The sequence below is a fragment of the Anopheles stephensi genome, chromosome 3 (genome assembly GCF_013141755.1).
Source record: "Anopheles stephensi strain Indian chromosome 3, UCI_ANSTEP_V1.0, whole genome shotgun sequence".
NCBI classification, from domain to species: domain Eukaryota; kingdom Metazoa; phylum Arthropoda; class Insecta; order Diptera; family Culicidae; genus Anopheles; species Anopheles stephensi.
In genome coordinates, this window is record NC_050203.1 from 5,590,569 (window position 1) to 5,609,320 (window position 18,752).

Here is an 18,752-nt window from a genome sequence, read left to right on the forward strand (position 1 = left end):
GATTAACTTATTCAGAAGAATTTCCTGAAATTCCAACACCTATCCTTACCGGGTATTTCACAGTTCCACAATTTCCGTGCCATTTCACACCGCAATGAAACATTTATCAAATCGGATTTATCTACCACGGAATCGTAAATTAATTTTTCAACATCTCCCTCTCTCGGTCTCTCACTGCAAATCTGCGCTCGGGAACTACCGATCGGTGGTCACAGACCCACAAGCACAGGGCTTCGAGTAAACACGAGCCAGACAAAAGAACACCTCAACACAGACACGGTTCGGCGTCAACGTTGTCGCGCCACGAGCTCGAAAAACCCAAACACAACAACCGAACGCTTCCAGCTGATGGTAGTAGCATTGAAGTCTCTTTCATCTCGGATCGGAGTTTTCTGTGTCAGTGGGTGATGAAGCGCATTTTATACATTTCCTTCTTGGGGAGTCTTCAATGAGGGGAGCCGGGTCGGGGGTTGTGGAATTTTTATTTGGACACTTCATCGGTTGGTACGATCGCACTCCACACACTCTTGGTCGGTGGCGATGATGAGCCAAGCGAGTAGTTGTGGTGTGTATTGTATGCTTATTGTATGTTAAAGAGACGCACTTTTCGGCATAGTAGATGTAAGTCGGTTAGGCCACGGAATCGAACACGTCAAGATGGCCTTGGGAGGGCTTCGGTACTACCCTGGGGCTGTGAGTCAATGAGGTGAAAATGGGAGAAAATGCAAATGGGTGCATTTGAAAGCAGTAAAACCCATATTTTACCATAATTTCTACTCCGTGCTAGGGCAATTGGAATGGTGGTTGTAGTTTGCGTCGTTGGTGGTAGATCTCTTAAAAATTGAATTTATATAATTAGGAGAGCAGCATGTACTTTCTTGCATGAAATTTGTTTCACAATAAATCCACACGTACCTCGACTCCGATTTGTACTTAAGCTTTTACTTACATTTCCATCACGCTTTGTCGGCAGAAGCTCTGCAATTGCATCTCGCGGCAGGATTTACCACACTCACTGCTGCTCCTGCTTGCGACAGTTGACCCTTTAACTTACAGAATTTCCTTCGAGGTAGTGCGGTGTTAGTGCAGAAAGATAGCGAACGCAGGCGCGCACATAAGCCAAAGAGAAGTGGTGACACCGGCGTTACACCGGTGTGACCTAATTCCACCTCCCGTATATCCTGCACATCTCCACCATTGTCTGTCAGTCATGAGAGTGGCTCAGTTCGGCGGGATCACGGTGTCCGTGTAGCTACCAAACCGTAAAACTTCGTGATGCTCTTCGCTGGTTGGATGTCACCACACACAGTGATTTTGGGGTATGGTTTTGCGGTGTAATAAAGTGATCCTCAAAGCTCGCGCAATCCGATGGACCCACGACGGTGACAGAACGATTATCGTAAAACAGAACGGTGGCTTCAACCGGTGATGCAACCGGTGTTGTTCGTTGCTGGAATGACATGCTCCTTGTCGTGAAACAAGTACGTGAGAGTATGGCACAGCAATGCTTTCGAGTACAGGAGGTTCAATTTGGTATTCCGATCAAGTGAATACGATAATTATAAAGGAGGAGTTTTGTAAAGTAAAGACAAAAGAATGAAACATCATTCCGCGTCACATCGTAAGATCTCCGTGCTGAGATCTCTTAGGAATCCGTGAGAAATATATGTCCAATATCCAGATACTATTTTATAAATTGTAATAAACTCTAGACCTAATCCCAACCTTCAGCAGCTCAAGAACAGCACCAGAAGGTAGCCAGCCGATCGATTCTATCAGCCTACAGCCTACACAAAGAATCTACTTCTGGCGGCTTCTGGAGCCGGCTGACTTCAAACCAATCGATCGGCTAAATTCTTGTGTCTCACAGTCAATGCCTCAGGGAGCTGCCACCGATTCCGATTCGATCCGGGAAGGTCGGGGTCGGCACAATCGCCGAGATTGATCTGCAGATTAGTGCCCCCCAAACCTGACAGCCGCCAGTCATCAAGTCGCTGTCGGAACGGATCGCTGTCTGAAGGCAGTAGTAGTTAATCTCATCATGAACGCTCGCCGTACTTAAGTGGGGGAGAAGACGGTTTATGGGAACAATAGACTTAGAAGAATAAGTAAAAGCCTTTGAGTAAGGGAGCTTTAAAACTTTACTTTAGCTGCGGTTATCGCACACTGCAGTTTGGCTGAGTGACCCACTGTGCAATCGTTTATCTCGAAAGGGAAAGCCCGATATCATCGACACCATGTGTCTGCAATTTGACAACACCATTAAAAGTGCCCTTCATTCCCGCTGGCTTGGTAGGCATTATGTTACCACCAGCACAGCAGTGTTTCGCCCCTCGAATTCGCCAGCATGTCCCCAACAAAAACCCAAAGTTTCTCATGCTTTTTTAATGGAGCAATGACTGTTGTGATCTCTCTCCCCATTGCATCTATTACCACTTGGTACGATAACTGCCACCTGTAGTCAAGCACCGCTCAAGGGAGCATTTGCTGACCTTGGCATAATTATGCAATCAGCCGTACACGAGAGATCCACGAAATGGTCGGCGCCACTGGAACACCCTGTGTGCTTGTGTGTGTGGCAAAATGGGGGTTTTAAGTTCATCACTAGGTTAGGTGCGGTAACAACACCGGCACTGGCTGCTACCGGTGAGAAAGATTATCGTCACAGTAAACGCCCTGACCGTGTGAGCCCTCGCACAGACACGAGATCACCTCGGGAGCTACTGTCTGAACGGTCCCCGCAAGTACTACGTACCCGGCGCAGCATTGGACAAGAGATGATCGTGATCCTCTTGATGGTACAAATTATCATGTTTGCTTTATGATCGCCACAGCAGCTGTACTCGTGTCCTTTGTTGACAGTGTGTTCCTTATTCGCTGATAATTAGCGTCAGCACTGGTCACAGATTAGCACAGTATACTAAGTACTTTACACGACCGTAAAGACAACGGACGGCAAAGGCCTTTAATTCATTGTTAGCATGTTAAACAAATAATTATGTAAAACATTATGATTACATTCCCGACACCGCGTGTATCGCTTAGACACACGTAACACGTCGAAACCGTGCAAAGCCCACCTTTCAATTAACTTCTGGTGTTTACTTCTTTCTCTCTTCTTGCAGGTTTGTATCAATGCATTCTGATCATAATCGAGGTTTTGAATCGGATTTTCATCTCCAACCTCCCAACCGCTCCGAAAGCTACGTGAGCAACCCTGAAATATCTTGCCCTCCGCTCCCGCATACAACACCCATTCCACTTGACCGCGTGCCCGAATGGCCAAACGAATCGATTTATCTGGCCACCGGCAGCCGAGAAGTGCGGTCTGCAGTGCTCACTTCGGGCGCCAGCCGACATTCTTAAACCTCGCTTTAATTCAATTACCTTCGCGCGCCCGCGCCGGCCTACCCGGGGAAAACGGTGGACCATTGCCACCGTTGCTGCGGCAGTGTTCCATCTCCCACGTTTCTTGCCGGTGATGGATTACGAGGTATCTCGCTCGGTCGGTCCTAAGATCCGGAGGAAACAACGATTTGTAACGATCACGTAGAGTGCGCGAGGCGTTCGATGGGCCACCCCGTAACTACCGTGACGAACGGCCCGGCGCAGAGACCCTGCAACATTGAATAATTATTACTATTATTAGTGGCGAAGGTTGCCGGTTGGTCGGCCGGCTGGCTTGGGCCGCTATCCACGTTCCAGGTGGCTGCTGAAGGGCTTTCTAATCGAACTGATCCAATCGGGCGAACATCGATCAGGTTCGGTAGCCGGGTGGTGGCGTTGTTGTTGTTGTTGTCGTCGCCGCACAGCAAGTGAATCCGGCAGATGTCCTTCAGCCGGAACTAGCGTTGGGCTACTGGGTTAGATGCCATACCTCAGTAGGTTAGTATTATCACGAGCCGCACGAGCAGTAGTCGTCGACCGGATGACACATAAATCGTGCCTCGTGGTACACACCAACTCCAACAACTACAGCCACTTGACTGCGATGGAATTCTTAATCCAGTATCGAAACATCCAGTTGCAGGTTGGGTGGTGGTGGTGGTGGTGGTGGTGGTTTTCGTCATCATTTTCGCGGTCACGGTCCACTGCGAACCTCCACGATATCCATCCACCAGTAGCCAGTTGCCGTATGAACGCGTCATTGACTCTCACCTTCGAGAGCACACGACTGGATGCACCACACATTCAAGACCGGCCGTGCACATGGTGCATGATGGATGCAGTTGCATTAGCATACCCACCCGAAGCGAGGAAGGAAGTTGGCGCGTAGTCTATCATCTTCTTTTTCTCCCTCGCTCGCTCGCTCGCTAGGCCACCGTGAAGTGACAGAGGTCAGCAGGTTTCCGCTGCAGAAACGCAGCATGAGCTGTTCCAATTTGTAACAGACCTCTAACGACCTGTAACGACAAACGGAAAGAAGCTGAACGCATTGTCCAGCGTTAAAGGTGGTGCGAATTTGGTCCGGTGTTACGCCGCACTTCTCAAGTTTCTCACCGAGTGTTTGCCGAGTTTGCCCAACAACACAGCAACAAAGCCAGGGATTCCAGGTTGTACCGCCTGTAAAACGGAGATGAAGGTTTTATCATCATCGCCAGTGCTGCGACAAGACATAAAAAATGCACTGCAGACCAAATATTCCGCAAGTGTGACCTTCTCCCGGGGTACCAACTCTTTTCTTCGGGCTGTGAAGTGTATCACACACACACACACCAAATCCTAACCACCCGCTGTGGTCAAAGATCGAAGGGGTGAAGATATCTGCGAGACCAAAGTGCTGGGAAAAATAGCGCCGCGGGTAGGCAGTGCTCACAAACATTAAAGATTGGTTCACTAGAATCGGTGTGATTGGTACAAGGTTCAAATAAATTGGCAAACCTCCCACCCCGCGATCAACCTAGCCAGCCAGCCAGCCAGCGGAAACACGATATCAGCACTGGAGCGAGCGAGCGTGCAATGTGGGATACCATTTAGACCAGCTAGCTAGAGTACGCTGAGACACTCGGCTGAGTGTCAGTGAGTCACAAGGCTATGCGATGACTGTACGAACGCTCTCCAAGTTTGTCAAGAATTCTGGGAAATTCTGAACAACATGCTCAAACACTCGAGCACACACGCACACACGATTGGAAAGTTAAACATTGTTCGAAGATCGTTATCGTGCTGTCAGCGTGTTAATGACCCGTGTAGAGAAATCCCCGTGTACGCCGGATGAGAATGCGGAAGATGACCGGTGCGCCTCAGGAGTGTTCGGTAGAAGTTGAACAACTCACATGATGTGCTCGTATAGTACTACTGTTTGAGTAATATTTTCTTACGAACCCAGAAATTCCGCCATTTGAACTTTAAAATGGAGACTCGACAAAAAGCACTACGCACTCGGGCTTGGAATTAGTATTGGCATTGACACGGTAAACACACGAAAAACAGGGCGCGCAGAACTGTTTGTGCAAGTCAGTCAAATTGTTCTTACCCAACAGCCCGGGTGTGCCTTTCATCGGGTATCATTGGCATGTGTCCTACAGATAGACGGACAAGTCAAAATGGGGGCCAGAGCACCGCTGTTTGCATTACTGCATAAAAATTGATCAGTAAATATCGGGTTTCCTGGCGCTCTTGGCGGCAAACTTTGGAACTTTGGATTGCGGTTGCAGACAGGACCGTTCCCTTTCATTTTAGTTGTTTATGTGAGAGAGTGTGTGTGTGTAAACATCATGTATGGATTTAAAATAGGGTGGCAAACGTTCCTTTCTTGTTTAAAATCACCTCTTCTATTGGATCTCACTGAGGCTGAGCCTGAGCTCCATATATCATGCATATTGAACGCACGAGCAATAAATCTTCTTCCCAGCTGATTCTCCCTAGCAAACCGTATCGCATGTGATTGTTCGTAATTTCCACGCGTCTACTTTTTCATACGCGATCGCTAAACTATTCCTAAAGATCTTGCCCGATCCTCCCGGATGCATCAGCACCGTTTTCTGGAGAAGAAGGACCGAGCGCGAAACCTTCTGGCGCGTAACCTTCACATTCGATCGCACGCTCGCGATCACTACCGTTTCTTGTTGTACCGCGAGTTTGAAAGTCGCTGGCAGGTCGATTGGCTGAGCGAGGGCCAAGTGAAGTAGGAAATAGACGATCCTGCTCTTCGCGCCATGGTAGTGGATACGCTTCACCGAGCATCTCAGCAGCAAGTTGCCGCTCCAAGCATGTGTGTCACCCTGTCTGTATCTTTACTGCTCATCTGTCTCCGCGAAGGAATTGTTAATTTCGCACAGAAAGATTGTAACAAACCGGATCGTAACATTGTCGTAAGCTGTTGTACGCTGGTCGCTAAAAAAGTCTTTATCTCTTTATCTTTTTTTATATATTTAAAGTTTATATTAAATATTAATCTTTTAAAAGCAATCGATTTAATATTTTCGCTTATTAATAAGTAAAGCGATGTACATCCTTCAACGACACTTCCTTAAAAGCGAACCGAAAGCAGGACACCTGGAATGCCTCATTATCGGTTTGTAGTCCAACGAACCTTTTTCAAGCTGGTGACACAATAACACCAAACCACCCAAATCTCCCCCTGGTGAACGCGAACTCACCAACAACACCTACAAAAAAGCGGGAAGCCAGCCTGGCAAAAATATTCCGCGCCACGCCGATTCCGACCGATTGTTTCGTTGGCTTGCATAACAGTTCACATATACAATTCCTACCCCCAAAGAGAGGCCCAATTGGCAATAAATCGGCGAACTATTCGGTTACCAGAGCCCAGCTCCAGCTCTGGGGAGAGTTCGTTGTGTTCATTTCTACGCGGCAAGGCAACCTGCACCTCTCTCCCATCACCGTCCTTCTCAAGTTGCCATCCTCAACGTAATAATGTTGTTGTTCCGATTCTTCTTCTTTTCGGCCCGTTTTTCTCACCTCACCAGTAGAGTTGGCTCCGGTTGGCGTGGTCAAAAGAAATGACATTGAAAGTTTCGCTGTCTACGACGCACCAAGCACCCTGTCACTTTTACTTTCGGGTGTGAATGCTTTCGTCTCGCTGCTGGCCGGCTGGATTTTTGCCACAGCAGCCGATGCAGCAATGGCAGTGAGGAACGGGAGGAGTTCGAGAAAGGTTTAAATTTAATTACCTTTTTCCGTTGCGTAACCTCCAAACCGGCCAGCAGCTAGCCAGCAAGCGAGAGGACTCGAACGTCATCGCACAGCTGATCACATCTTGTCAATTATCGAGCGGTCGGTTCGATCGGGTTTCGGGTGATGATTGAGTGGTAGCTAAAGATTACTCCACCCATCATCATCCATCGTACTACGGGTCGAAATCCCCCACCTGTTTGGGGTGATCAAGCTCCAGCTCGAGCTACCGCCATCCGCTTTGGAAGGTTAGGTTTTATGTTGGCTTCGCTTATTGGACGTTAGACGGCCGGCAAGTTCATCGACCATCGATCGACCACCATTTCGCCACACGATGTTCGTTATACGGCCGGTGACCGTCCACCATCGCTAGGCCCTCGGATCGAGGGCCACGATCAAGTGCTGTAGCGCAGCGATCAAGGTCGGCGTGAAGAGGAGGTCGCCCGAAACAGAACCGCCCAACACTCACACACACACAATTTATAGCCGCGGTTGCATCAGCCAAGGATATCCGCCTAGCGAAGATGATCGATATTTGACGAACGGGTGGAACACGGCTGTCTTTTACTTTTTGTTTATAAACGTGCTCTATCGTCGAGTTTGTCTATTTGTATGCTAATGGACGGAGCAGCACGTGGGAGATGTACCAGTCGAACGATTAATGTGCATCGAAGCAGTTTTTTGTCTAATTTAATGTCGCATGATTTAAATCAATATGACACATAACAGTCGAATGCAACGTACTGATAGGAGACTGTTAAATATTCATGAAAACTCAACTAATCGGCATGAATAATCAAAGGTGTATTCGTTGGTAGCCCTACCTGGCTGAGTTCTATGTGTCACTAGTTCCACAACCAACCCATTCTAAAATGGATGGTTCAAGGTCCGGAATTCGATGGAAGAGTGATTCCGATTTGGAATTCTGCAAAACATTCCAATCCGTAGTTGACAAGCATTGGTAGCGTTTGTTGAACCCTTCGATTGCATTAATTCTTGCCGCGGCGCTGTGACTCATTGCTGCTGATCCACCGTGGAAAATCCGCCTTCGGACCGTATGGGTGCCGAGGTAGGTGCTGATCAGCATACCAAGTCTACGGCCATCAACACTCGCAGGGGACTCGGGGCACGATGATTCATCGGCAGAATGCACACAAAACTAGTCCACCGGTACGCCCGCACGGTCAGTCGTTGCCGTTAGTTCAGTGACCAAAGTAACCAACAGAGACCCAAGACCCCATTTTTCTCTCTCCGGAGTTCGGACCTGCTATCCGGTGAAAGAATTGGACGCACGCGTTGGTGGATTGTGTTGTCGTCGCACGTACTACCAAGAAAGGTATGGCTAAAGTATAAGAACCGGGAGGAAAATTAATACCGGCTTGGTAAACACAGGGCGTATTTAAGATTGGGTAGGATGAGTTGAAGTCATCGGCAGCATCAGATACCCCGGGACACTTTCCGAAAACAACTTTTCGACAAACATGTTGTTTGTTTCGGCAATCCCGCTAGAAGAAGATGATGGCGAGCGAGAAGATGGGTCCGAAAATATCAAATATTGCCGAACGGTCACGATCACGTAGTCATGGTAGTAGCCTCGGGTCAATTTAAAGACGATCCAGCAAGAGAATCGGACAGGTTCCTCTGTTTGACCGAAACCGAAAACATTTACATGTGATTAGAAGCAACACTTCTCCGGAATTCTTGATGGCCATAAAAATCGTGGCGTGGCGTCTCCTATTTCTGGTTCCAACGGGGTACGGAATCGCATGAAAATGGTAATGCTGGTTACTTTGGTCAGGCTTCAGGCTTTGCCCAGTTTACCGTACTACGAGAAGATGAGCGCCCGGTGGATCTCTTCGTCCGTTTGTTGGATCTTGTGACGTCGAATTAAGGCGAATAATAAGACTAGCCGTAAGAGAATATTGGCTTTTGGTACGCTTCTGATAAACAACGCGCACAACAAATGGCGCGGGAACCTGTTTCCGGGTTGTCGGTTTATTTTTACCCATTTTCGCCGAACCTGCTTCCTTCTTATCATTCGCGTGCTCTTCCAAATGACGTGATCTACTACGCTCGATCGTTCAACGTCCGCACAGGGAGATTCCTTTTTTCGGCAACTGGTTTTGCGCTCCGTTTTCGGGGATGCCGTTTGCTGATGCTGCTGGCTCTTTCTTATGTTGATATTGTCATTTTGGCGTAGGAATTCAGCAAATCAGTTAGAATCGAGCTCGTTTAATGAGTTTACTACACACCGAGCGTCGCCAACATCGAGGATCCGTTCGATGGAAGGTTTCAGTTTGGAACCTCAACCAGGCAAGGTCGTACCCGGTTGGTAGCGTCTTTGTGTGTGATGCACGATGACGGAAGACGCACAACGGTTGAGTGTGATAATGGATTTTTTTATCAACGTCCAATAAAATAAATGGTTAAATAAAAAATAGCACCAAAAGGAAGCGGTCGTCGACGATCAGGACGCTTCAGTGTGATTCTCCGACTCGTTTGATTACTCTCCAATCAAGCGAAAATGTCCTACCGCGGATTGGATGGTAGAGCAAGTAGTAATTAAAGCTTCCTTTTATAGCATTATTTTGCACACCGAAGACTCATATTGATTGATGGGATGCGAATATGACTTCGTGCTTGCAAAATTCGAATGCGTGAAGTTTTTAAATTAATGAAGCGATCTTTAAACCTCCATCACCATTTCTGCTTCTGGATATCTGCCCGCTCATCTCATATCTCAAACAACTCCCTGGGCCCTAAAAGCAAAAAAGAACAAAATTCTCTGCCAACAAGTGAAGTGTATCAATCAACCAACAGCGCGCAACCGCAAAATTAAATGCTCATCTTTAATGTATCAACCACAGAAGACATACCCGTACAATACACAATCAAAGCTATCCTCCCGTACACGTGAATGGTCTGCGCCGGTCCTTGGTCCATTCACGGCCCGGCGGCAATAAACTGCTCTGTCGCCAAACCGTGACTCTTGACGGGGGCCGTGGTCGAGGTCATTCGATAGCATCGCACTGAAGACTGCACCGAACCGTCGGGGCCCGCGAGAGTCCAGAGTCGTCGCCGGACCATCGCTTGCCAACACGGAAGCGGCGTTTTCATCGAGCGTAACGGCCACGCTCTTCTTTTAACCGCTTCTTCTGGCCAAACTCAAACTGGAAATACTGACCCGATCAAGCTCGCTGTCAGCTGTCGGCAGAGCGCTGTGGAAATGGAAACCGCTCGTTCGTTCGTCTTCGAGTGGATGAATGGTGCAAATATTTTAAACTATGCTAAGCTTAAGATATTAGCCTCTTTTTTGTTGTTAAAAGATGACTGGTGAATGTGGGATGCAGTCAGCCGCGTCGAGAGGCTTTTAGAATATGGTAAAAGGCGTTAAAATTGCGTGGTGTCGGTTGGCTCTGCAAGAGATTCGTCCCGGGTGATGGGGTTCACACATTCACCAGCTTCATTACATTAGACGCCGTTTTGTCACGTTCATCCTAAAAGAAGTTTAATGACCCGGCAAGTAATTCTCACTCTGGCGCCCTACGGACACGCCTGCGTCAAGCGGAATGATACAATAAATCAGAAAGCAAAAGAAAGGATGCCCATTATGCACGCTGGGAATTGGCAGAGCATTCCAGAGCCGATCAGATCTGACCGCACCGCAATTACAGCGGCGTACCCCGCTGGCCAATGAACCCGGATTCTGGAGCAAACTCGCTGGGTCAACAGCAAAAGCTGGCTCGGCTGGATCGAATTTCGGGCTCGAGTTAAAGGCTTCGTTACCCCACGGTGCCGGAACAAATAGGGATGGAAAAAGGGAAAAGCTTGAGACGATCTCGCGAGAGTCCGATCTGAAGAAAAGCGCAGCTGGTGGGCGCGATCGTCGGCTTTTGTGCAAGTCATCATCGCGATAGCATCGCTTGAGAGCGTCTGTCCGCTGGATCGCGAAACCTCATTCTAGATCGCAAAGCATCTTTCCATCCAGCCGGAACTGGTGAACACTCTCCACAACCGGACCGGTGAACGATCCTCAAGGTCGTTCTCTTAGCCGACGGTCGAGGTGGTAGCGGCAACAGTGCGTCTTCCAAAAATAAACACACCAGAAGCACAGTAGCACAGAGCCAGCGCGAACGGAGCCACCGAAAACAATACAAAGCAAATCACCCAATAAGCCAGCCGATTTTGTCGACTTTCGGCGGCTTTTTGGAAGTTCTTGTTCTTCGCATTGCACACGGTCGGCCCACTTACCAACACGGGTAAGTGGTGATCGGAAGTGAATTTCTTAGCGCCACGTAGCGTAGCGGAAGTAGCAATGAACAAGGTGCTTTAAGCCACCAGACACCATATGGCCAGATTGCGAGCTGTAGTGGGTGCGTTGCGGACCAGCAGCGTAAGACACAGCCCAGGCTGCATTCGCTGCCGCCATTCACTTTGCAAACGCTTCTAGTGAAGTAGAGCACACAAACACACACAGCCGGTCTGTGGCAAGTGGAGCAAGATTTTAGTAGGAAAACAAGGAAAACCACCGATCAGGGCCGGTCAGCGTAAGATATTGTACCATTGCGCAATACCTGGCTGCCGGCACATGTCCATGTCCTACACACGCGAGACAGCGCAATCTGGGTGTGAGAAGTTTATTATGATTATGGCCAACCTGTGGCGCACCAAACCACTGGGAACGATTCGGACGAGTAATCCCTGTGCTTGGCTTTCTGTCTCTTTTCCGCCCGCTCTCTCTCTCTCTCTCTCTCCTTGTCCAAAAGGATATTAATTGTTTAATTTATGTTGACCACGCGGAAGGGGAGCTCAAGCTTAATCCCGAAAGTACCGTAAACACCGTCGCTGATTTGTGTATTTTTGGCCCGTCACGCCGACAAGGTGTGTCTCCGGTGCGCGGTGACGCGATGTTACGCGAGATTCAAATGGTGCGGGATTTCAACGCAAACCGGCCCAACACTTCCCCACACCACGTTTTCGAAGGTATTTCTGTGTGTGTGTGTGTGTGCAATTGGGCTGAGCCTGCCCGAGGGATAGTTTGGGCTGCAGTAGCTGAGTCATCTGTGCAATGGCGTAGCAGTACGTGCAGCTGCAAACGTGGTGTCTCCACCCGAACATATGATCATTGGGGGGATCATTGGGTTCGTTCGAGCAGATCGGTAAACATAGCGCAACGAGCAAGAGGAACACGTTGTTTGCACGCACGCAATGGCCGGCCATCAATTTGTACGCAGACTGTTGCTGTGTGTGTGAGGCAAATAAGTGGATAAACTTACGCTATTTACATAATCCCGGTATTATTCCTCAAAGTATTTAAAAAAACATTATTGATCACTAAAATATCCACCGCGAAGTATCATGCACAATTAACTCATGCCTTTGTCCTTCCGTTTCTGTGTCTCGTACCATTGCAGATGACAAACAGTTGGGAGGCAGCTCGGGCTTCGCTAGGCTCCCTCTCTGGTAGCAGTAGTTCAGCAAATTCCAGCAAAACGCTCAACCCGAAACCGAAGCAAAAGCATCACAAGTATGTCCCATCGTCCGGACCACCTGCCCTGTCCAGTGTGGTGGTCCCAGCCGACCTACCACTAGCTGCCACCGAACCCTATGATTACTTCGATACCACCGTCAATGCCAATGCCATCGCGGAACGGACCAACAGTTTGCGGCGATTGCGAAGGGCCGGTTACGCCAACCGTAGCTTCATGTATCACGGCGAGTACCCGATCGTAGACGATGGGTACGGGGATGATACGGGTGGCGGTGGCGGTGGCGGTCGGTTGCCATACTTTGTCGAACCGACCTACCGTTCGCTAGAGTACGACCGAAGGCAGCGCCGCCGACACAGTGTGCATCAGCTGGCTAACTTCAACCCTTCCTCGAAGCTGGACGATCTGAGGCAGCGGTTCGACGAGTACAGCTCGTCGGCCGCCGTGCCTAGGGGTGCATACTACGGCTACTACACGCTCGACCGCCACAAGAAGCTGCCGAGACAGATGGCACCGAGCCCGCTGCCACCGGTCGCGTACGGTAAGGCGTTCTCCTTCGGACAGAGCGCACGGTACAGCGGGAGCCGCTCGCTCGATCGTGTACTGGTGGAGGAAGAGCGCGAACAGCGCAAGGGACCGAAGCGAGGGTCCCGCTCGTCGCAGGGTTCCACCGATAGTAACAATAGTACACATGTAGGTATCCTCTTGCACCCGAATATCCGAACATTCGTCAGAGTAATGTGGTTTGGTTTTTCGTCCTCCCGTTTGACAGAGTGCATCATCCGGGTCGCTACTGCTGACGGTAGCAAACCTTGAGAACTTTGCCAAAATACATCGTAAGTCGACTGCCGGTGGAAGTAGAGGTGGTGGCCACCACTCCAAACTAGACAGCGATGCCGGCAGCCGAACACTTGAGCGATACCTCTCCTCGACGCTCGATCTGGTCCCGCACCATCCCGGTACGCTTGGGCGACGATCGCGCTACAACAGCAACATCCTGCTACCGCATCAAGCGATCGACGACGGGCAGCACGAGCACGACGATCCAAACGTGCATCCGGCCGATCATGCCGCGATCGACTATCGCAAGGATGCGCATCACATTGTCAGCAGTGCGATCGTGCCGATCGATGAAATTTCCATCGACGAAGGTGAAGGCAATGATAGCGAGCGGCAGCTACAACTAGCCGGACCGAACGCTGCAGGTGCCAGTCTTGTTTCGCCATTCCGCTCACTGAAGGGCAAAGATCCGGATTCGGTGTCCGTTGCCAGCTCGACGCATTTTACCATGGTGAACGGGATCGGTGGACCGCAGCGTGTTATCAAGACGGGCATCTGTTCCAGTGGCCACCAGATCACGATACTGATCGTTACGATGAGCATCATCTTCATGATCGGGATCTGTTCGGCTGTTTTCCTGCTCGAAAGTAGGTACCATTTGACGCTGGTAGACAAGCCGTCGGGGTGTATCTCATTCTTCCTATCCTTCCTTCCTCATTCCAGTGCGTGCCAGGGATATGCCAAAGTAAAGCTGATGATGTGTTTCGATCGCCAGCCCACAGGAAGACACCGGGAGGGCGTTACGATCACGCACGAAGTACATTTAGCAATCGAAAACACTGATAGATTAAGCGCTATCGCCCCGCAACACCGCGTTGCCATATGGAGTATGTAGTTTAGTTTTAATACATAAGACTTTTAGATACGTTTCTCCCCATATAAATGCTACACCTGGACAGACTCTACACTAATTTCACAACTTTTAATCTGTCCTGTAGGTAGATAACGATGAATTACGTTTACTTGACATCGTTTATGATTTCATGATCCTCTTGGGTGGTAAGAGTAAGAAACCTTTCTCTGTAGTTGAGCTAGACTTTGTAGTGTGTAAAGGTACGAGTAAGTTAGCGCCTGCGTTCTTAATATGCCAAATGCCAAAAGCCTCTCAGCACAAGCACAACAGCATTCTTCTTAGTGGCAGCAACAGAAACCCGAAACCCCGATAGCGTCCCGTCCTTCCACTCTACTGCAACAGACTTTTTCCTCCGCGTCTTCCCTAGCCACCAGTTACTTACATTTCACTGATTCAGTTCTGTGATATTTATTAAATTATTTAACTTATGTCGAGAGGATAAAGAAATAATACGAACAATGTACACGGGTGTTTGCATGTTGGGTGATGCTGAATGAAAGAAAATTAACTAATAAGATGTCTTGATGCTTGAAAGTCCCCGAGGTCCTAAAGGAGATCTGGACGAACACCTCAAACTAACGGTATGTCAGCAAATATCTGGACCAGAATTGACTTACAGAAGATTTTTCCATCGCCGAGAGTCTCGGTCTCGGGTGGCTCTCTTAAGTCACAAGCAGAAAAAACAAAGACAAGTCCTTCACTACAGCAAAAGAATCTGAAGGATTTCCATCCATGGCCAGGATTCCACAGGCACTCATTTCTTCCAATATTTTTACCGAATCTTTACTGTCAATCAAAAGATTGTAGGGATATGAAACCTAAACTAACAGAAAATGTGTAACGTTTCTTTCGACACGCGGTAGACCAAAAGTCGTCCAGTTGAAGGAACTCTTAAACGATGATACTCTATTTTCTACGTCAATCGGTGTAAATGACAATATAATACGTGGAGCGTAAACGAAGCTACGCACTATCTGCATCACAAAAGTATAAACAAACCGTTTTTAATGGCGAAAATGGCCTACGAGAGATAGAGAGAGACAGAGGGTGGCAGCATTCTCAAGATCTCGTGAACCTTTTGCAGCGAGTATCGATCGATCTTTATACCAGCAAAATTTGCCATGCGGACCGATTGGTATGTGTGTGTGTGTGTTTGGAAAGCATGGAAAGAATCTGTCTTAAAGCCATTCGATCGGTTTTAGGTAAATTTACACTTGGAAAAGTCCATCTCAGGATGTTGTTCCATGAACCTGTGCGAAAAAGATAGGGAGGAATGTTAGCAACCACAAAACAAGAGAAAAAACGGGCCTGTTGACCGAACGCGACCCGCTACGAATAGCAATTACTTTTTCAACATATCCTGCTTCTTCTGCTCGTCACTCGTCGGCAGACCCATCTCCTTCTGCCGCTGGTCGTACATCATCTTTTCCACCATACTGCGCGTCGAACCGTCCAGATCGGACAGTTTCGATGATTCGGGATTGATTTTTCTCGTGTTAATGGGCGGATCGGTAGACACCAGCCGGTCCCACCAGTTCATTTGGTTGATCTTTTCGAACGTTAGTACGACCGTGTTTTTATCCAGATGCCACAGCGAGTCTTCGATTTTGATCTCCGAACATAGCTCCCCATCGATGACGGGCGGATGGCCTTTCAGGCCTACTTTGAGCGTTTTTCGCTGCATGTTCACAACGACATCTTTCGCTTTTAAGGTATACTTTACATCGAACGGAACGCGCAACTATACAGAGGAGCACGAGAAACACACACCGTACCATTACAATTGCCCGGGAGTGGACGGATTAATTTGGGATCGTTCCACTTACCTCAATTTCCTGCAGTGTCTGTGTCCAGTTATATTTCTCCAGATCGCACCCATTGCCTCGGTTTGGTTTTAGCTTACCTTCATCGCCCGGTTCCACATCCTCCGTATCACTGTCCGCTTTAGTGTCTTTGTTTGCTTTACTCTCATCAGCCGTTGTCGCTTTCTTTGCCGGTGGTTCACTTTCGCTTTGTCTAGAAAGAAAAGCAATTCTTAGTTCACCGTTCAATGCTTCCCACATCACCATGGATACCGGATTTGCCAACCAAATCCATGACATACTTTTTCGCATCGAGCTCCTTCTGCAGCTGTTCTGCCTCCTCATCCGTCAGCTCGGTAATGGTCGCCGATTTGCTTTGTTCTTCCTCCTCCTTTTTCTTGCGCAGCACTTCCTGACGCCGGCGTTCTTGTGCTTCGCGTTCCTCACGCTTTTTGCGGGCTACTTCCTGTGCTTTGGCCGCTTCCTGGCGGAATATTTGCAACACCAGCTTTTCCCATTCGCCTTCATCGCCACCAACAAAGAAGTCAGTCTTTCGGTTCAAGAATCCAGCAAATGTGGCTAACATCTGCGGTGAGTAATGGAAACCGAACGTTCAAAAGGGGAAACATTTGTTAGGTTAGGTTTGGCCGGGTGAATGTAAATATGCTGCTGGTTTTACCTCCGGTACACCACCCGAATGTTGTTCTGCCATCGCAAACAGTACGGAATCGAATTTTCCTTCGTTTTCCGACATTTTCACTACCAAGCTGGGGGAACTGTTTCACCAGAGGGGAAAAGAAAAACGGATATGTACAACTCACGCACGGCACCTCCGTTCGACACAACGCAAAAAGGTAAATAAATAAGTTTTCTACTTGTTCTTGCTGTACCGTGCGATTTCTTGACAGCTCTCGAATATTCGAGAAATATGAACGAAATTTGACCACATGAGCAAAATCACAGTGTGCGACCGCTGTGCGTGGTTTGAGAGCAGCGTGGGCAGTAGCGTGGATGACAGACGTTTGAATTGTCAGTTACACAACGAAAATTTCAGTACCTATTTCATTAAGTTTAAATATTGAATATTTACTACAAAATACATGTAGACAAATATTTTTTTATAAAATTAGAATGGTGTTTTTTAGCGGGAAAATGTTTCAACTGATTCATTCCGCGTGGATCCATCTACCCATATTGGCCCCACCTGATAATTCATTAATTGGTTGTACATGATTAATAGGCCATGTTCGGTATGCTGCTTATCTTATCAGGTACCCACTTTATGGACAATGTTTATGTTGTGTCGTCCTTATTAGTGCCAGAGGGAACCCATATCGCATACTTCTACCCCATTTTCTAGGAATTATCCTGAGGATATCAGAAGTAACGTCACATTCCAGTTAACACCCCACGTTGTACAGTAATGCAGGGAGATTACTTTTATGACTTGAACGATGACGGATCGATTTACTTGGCCCCTGATCGATACAAGTCCACCCTTGAATAAAGGATAGGCTCCCGGTGGAGTGTCGGTGGTCCATGTTTGTTTACTGCTGTTTTATGTTTGCTCAAGCCGTACGCTGTAATGCTACCAATTTGTTTGCTTTAATTGAAAACTGACAGAGGGTGGAATGAGTTGCAAAATTTTCATTTAATACAGGTGACCAACTATGGGAGCTGTTTGAACAGTGATAGAGTCGTTTTGTACACATAGATCTAACATGTTCCATGCCTAACCGTTTGATCACATCAACAAGCTGTCCACCAATGTAACAAGAGAGCCTCATTATCGCTTAATACTGCCAGCATCCACAACGGCTACTTTGGGATATGTTATCTTACCTCACTTAACTTGAACACCTTCCAACACGCACTAATCACAGAATATAGCGCCATAGCACCATTATCCGAAATCCGTTAACCCGTTACTGATCCGAAATGCGAAAAAAAACAACAGCGAATGATTATGATTGTGTGGAAATTTATGAGTTTTCGGTTCCCCCTCACCGTCCATCCCATCCCATCCACCCTTGCTTATCCTTTGATTGATATCCTCGCGCCAGATTGTGCCCGGAGGGAGGTCGATCGAAGGCCCTCCTCGGTTCACCGAGCACGAGGGTACCGAGCTACCAGTGCTGCATTTGTTTTTGCGGATCCTCCAAGGTCCGGGGACAAAACCTGACATCATTTTTTTAACATTAAACTCAGCAACAAAGTTCTGCACCAGTGGTCCCTTTCTCTCTCTCTCTCTCCGTTTCGCCTTTTGTTGTACTTGAACGATTTTATGCTCGTGAAGCGGGTTAACGAGTTTCTTTTTTTTTATTTTATGACATCATTTTTACCCTCTCAACCCTCTCTCTCTCTCTCTCTCATTCTGGAGCTTTCTGGCCCTTTGTTTGCTCAAGCATCAGAGCGGGAAAGCACACCCGAGAGCGCATCGCTACCATTACCTTCGCCCGGGAGATGTCCTTTTGCAAAAGTGAAACGGAAAGGTTTTATTTTTTTAAACTTTTATTCGTTACCTCCTAGCGCCTAGTTAACTGACAACGGTAAACGGTGCAAGGAGAGCAAGGAACCAGTCACGGGGGGAAAAAAGGGGTTGCAAAACGCCGGTCCGGGAGGGTGCGATCG

General features: G+C 48.1%; 2 protein-coding genes across 4 annotated transcripts in view; one reads left to right on the top strand and one right to left on the bottom strand.

The window, feature by feature from the left end:
* LOC118510317 overlaps nucleotides 1–14,782 on the top strand; it is a 34,475-nt gene extending 19,693 nt beyond the window's left edge. For 2 of the 3 annotated variants that reach the window (XM_036051957.1, XM_036051958.1), the window contains 3 exons: nucleotides 12,552–13,319; nucleotides 13,399–14,053; nucleotides 14,130–14,782. In XM_036051957.1, the coding sequence (XP_035907850.1) occupies nucleotides 12,552–13,319; nucleotides 13,399–14,053; nucleotides 14,130–14,155 (1,449 nt within the window). In that variant the 3' untranslated portion in view covers nucleotides 14,156–14,782. Of the gene's footprint in view, nucleotides 1–8,231; nucleotides 8,474–12,551; nucleotides 13,320–13,398; nucleotides 14,054–14,129 lie in introns of those variants that run through there. The other variant, XM_036051959.1, reaches the window with a different exon arrangement.
* A 416-nt stretch (nucleotides 14,783–15,198) lies between these two features.
* LOC118510323 (nuclear migration protein nudC) lies at nucleotides 15,199–16,989 on the bottom strand. Its single transcript, XM_036051970.1, has 5 exons — nucleotides 16,801–16,989; nucleotides 16,424–16,707; nucleotides 16,146–16,335; nucleotides 15,666–16,060; nucleotides 15,199–15,569 (listed from the first exon to the last, which is right to left on the bottom strand). Exons 1-5 carry the CDS (start codon nucleotides 16,873–16,875, stop codon nucleotides 15,518–15,520), a joined length of 996 nt encoding a protein of 331 aa, XP_035907863.1. The 5' UTR covers nucleotides 16,876–16,989; the 3' UTR covers nucleotides 15,199–15,517.
* Between the last annotated feature and the right edge of the window lie 1,763 nt (nucleotides 16,990–18,752).

Bases quoted from the DNA above. Each gene is read 5' to 3' on its own strand.
- LOC118510323 (XM_036051970.1), bottom strand. From the start codon at position 16,875: ATGTCGGAAAACGAAGGAAAATTCGATTCCGTACTGTTTGCGATGGCA. The intron at 16,336-16,423 runs GTATGTCATGGA...TTTTCTTTCTAG, and splicing joins AAGGAGCTCGATGCGAAAAA to ACAAAGCGAAAGTGAACCAC. The intron at 16,061-16,145 runs GTAAGTGGAACG...TCCTCTGTATAG, and splicing joins AGACACTGCAGGAAATTGAG to TTGCGCGTTCCGTTCGATGT.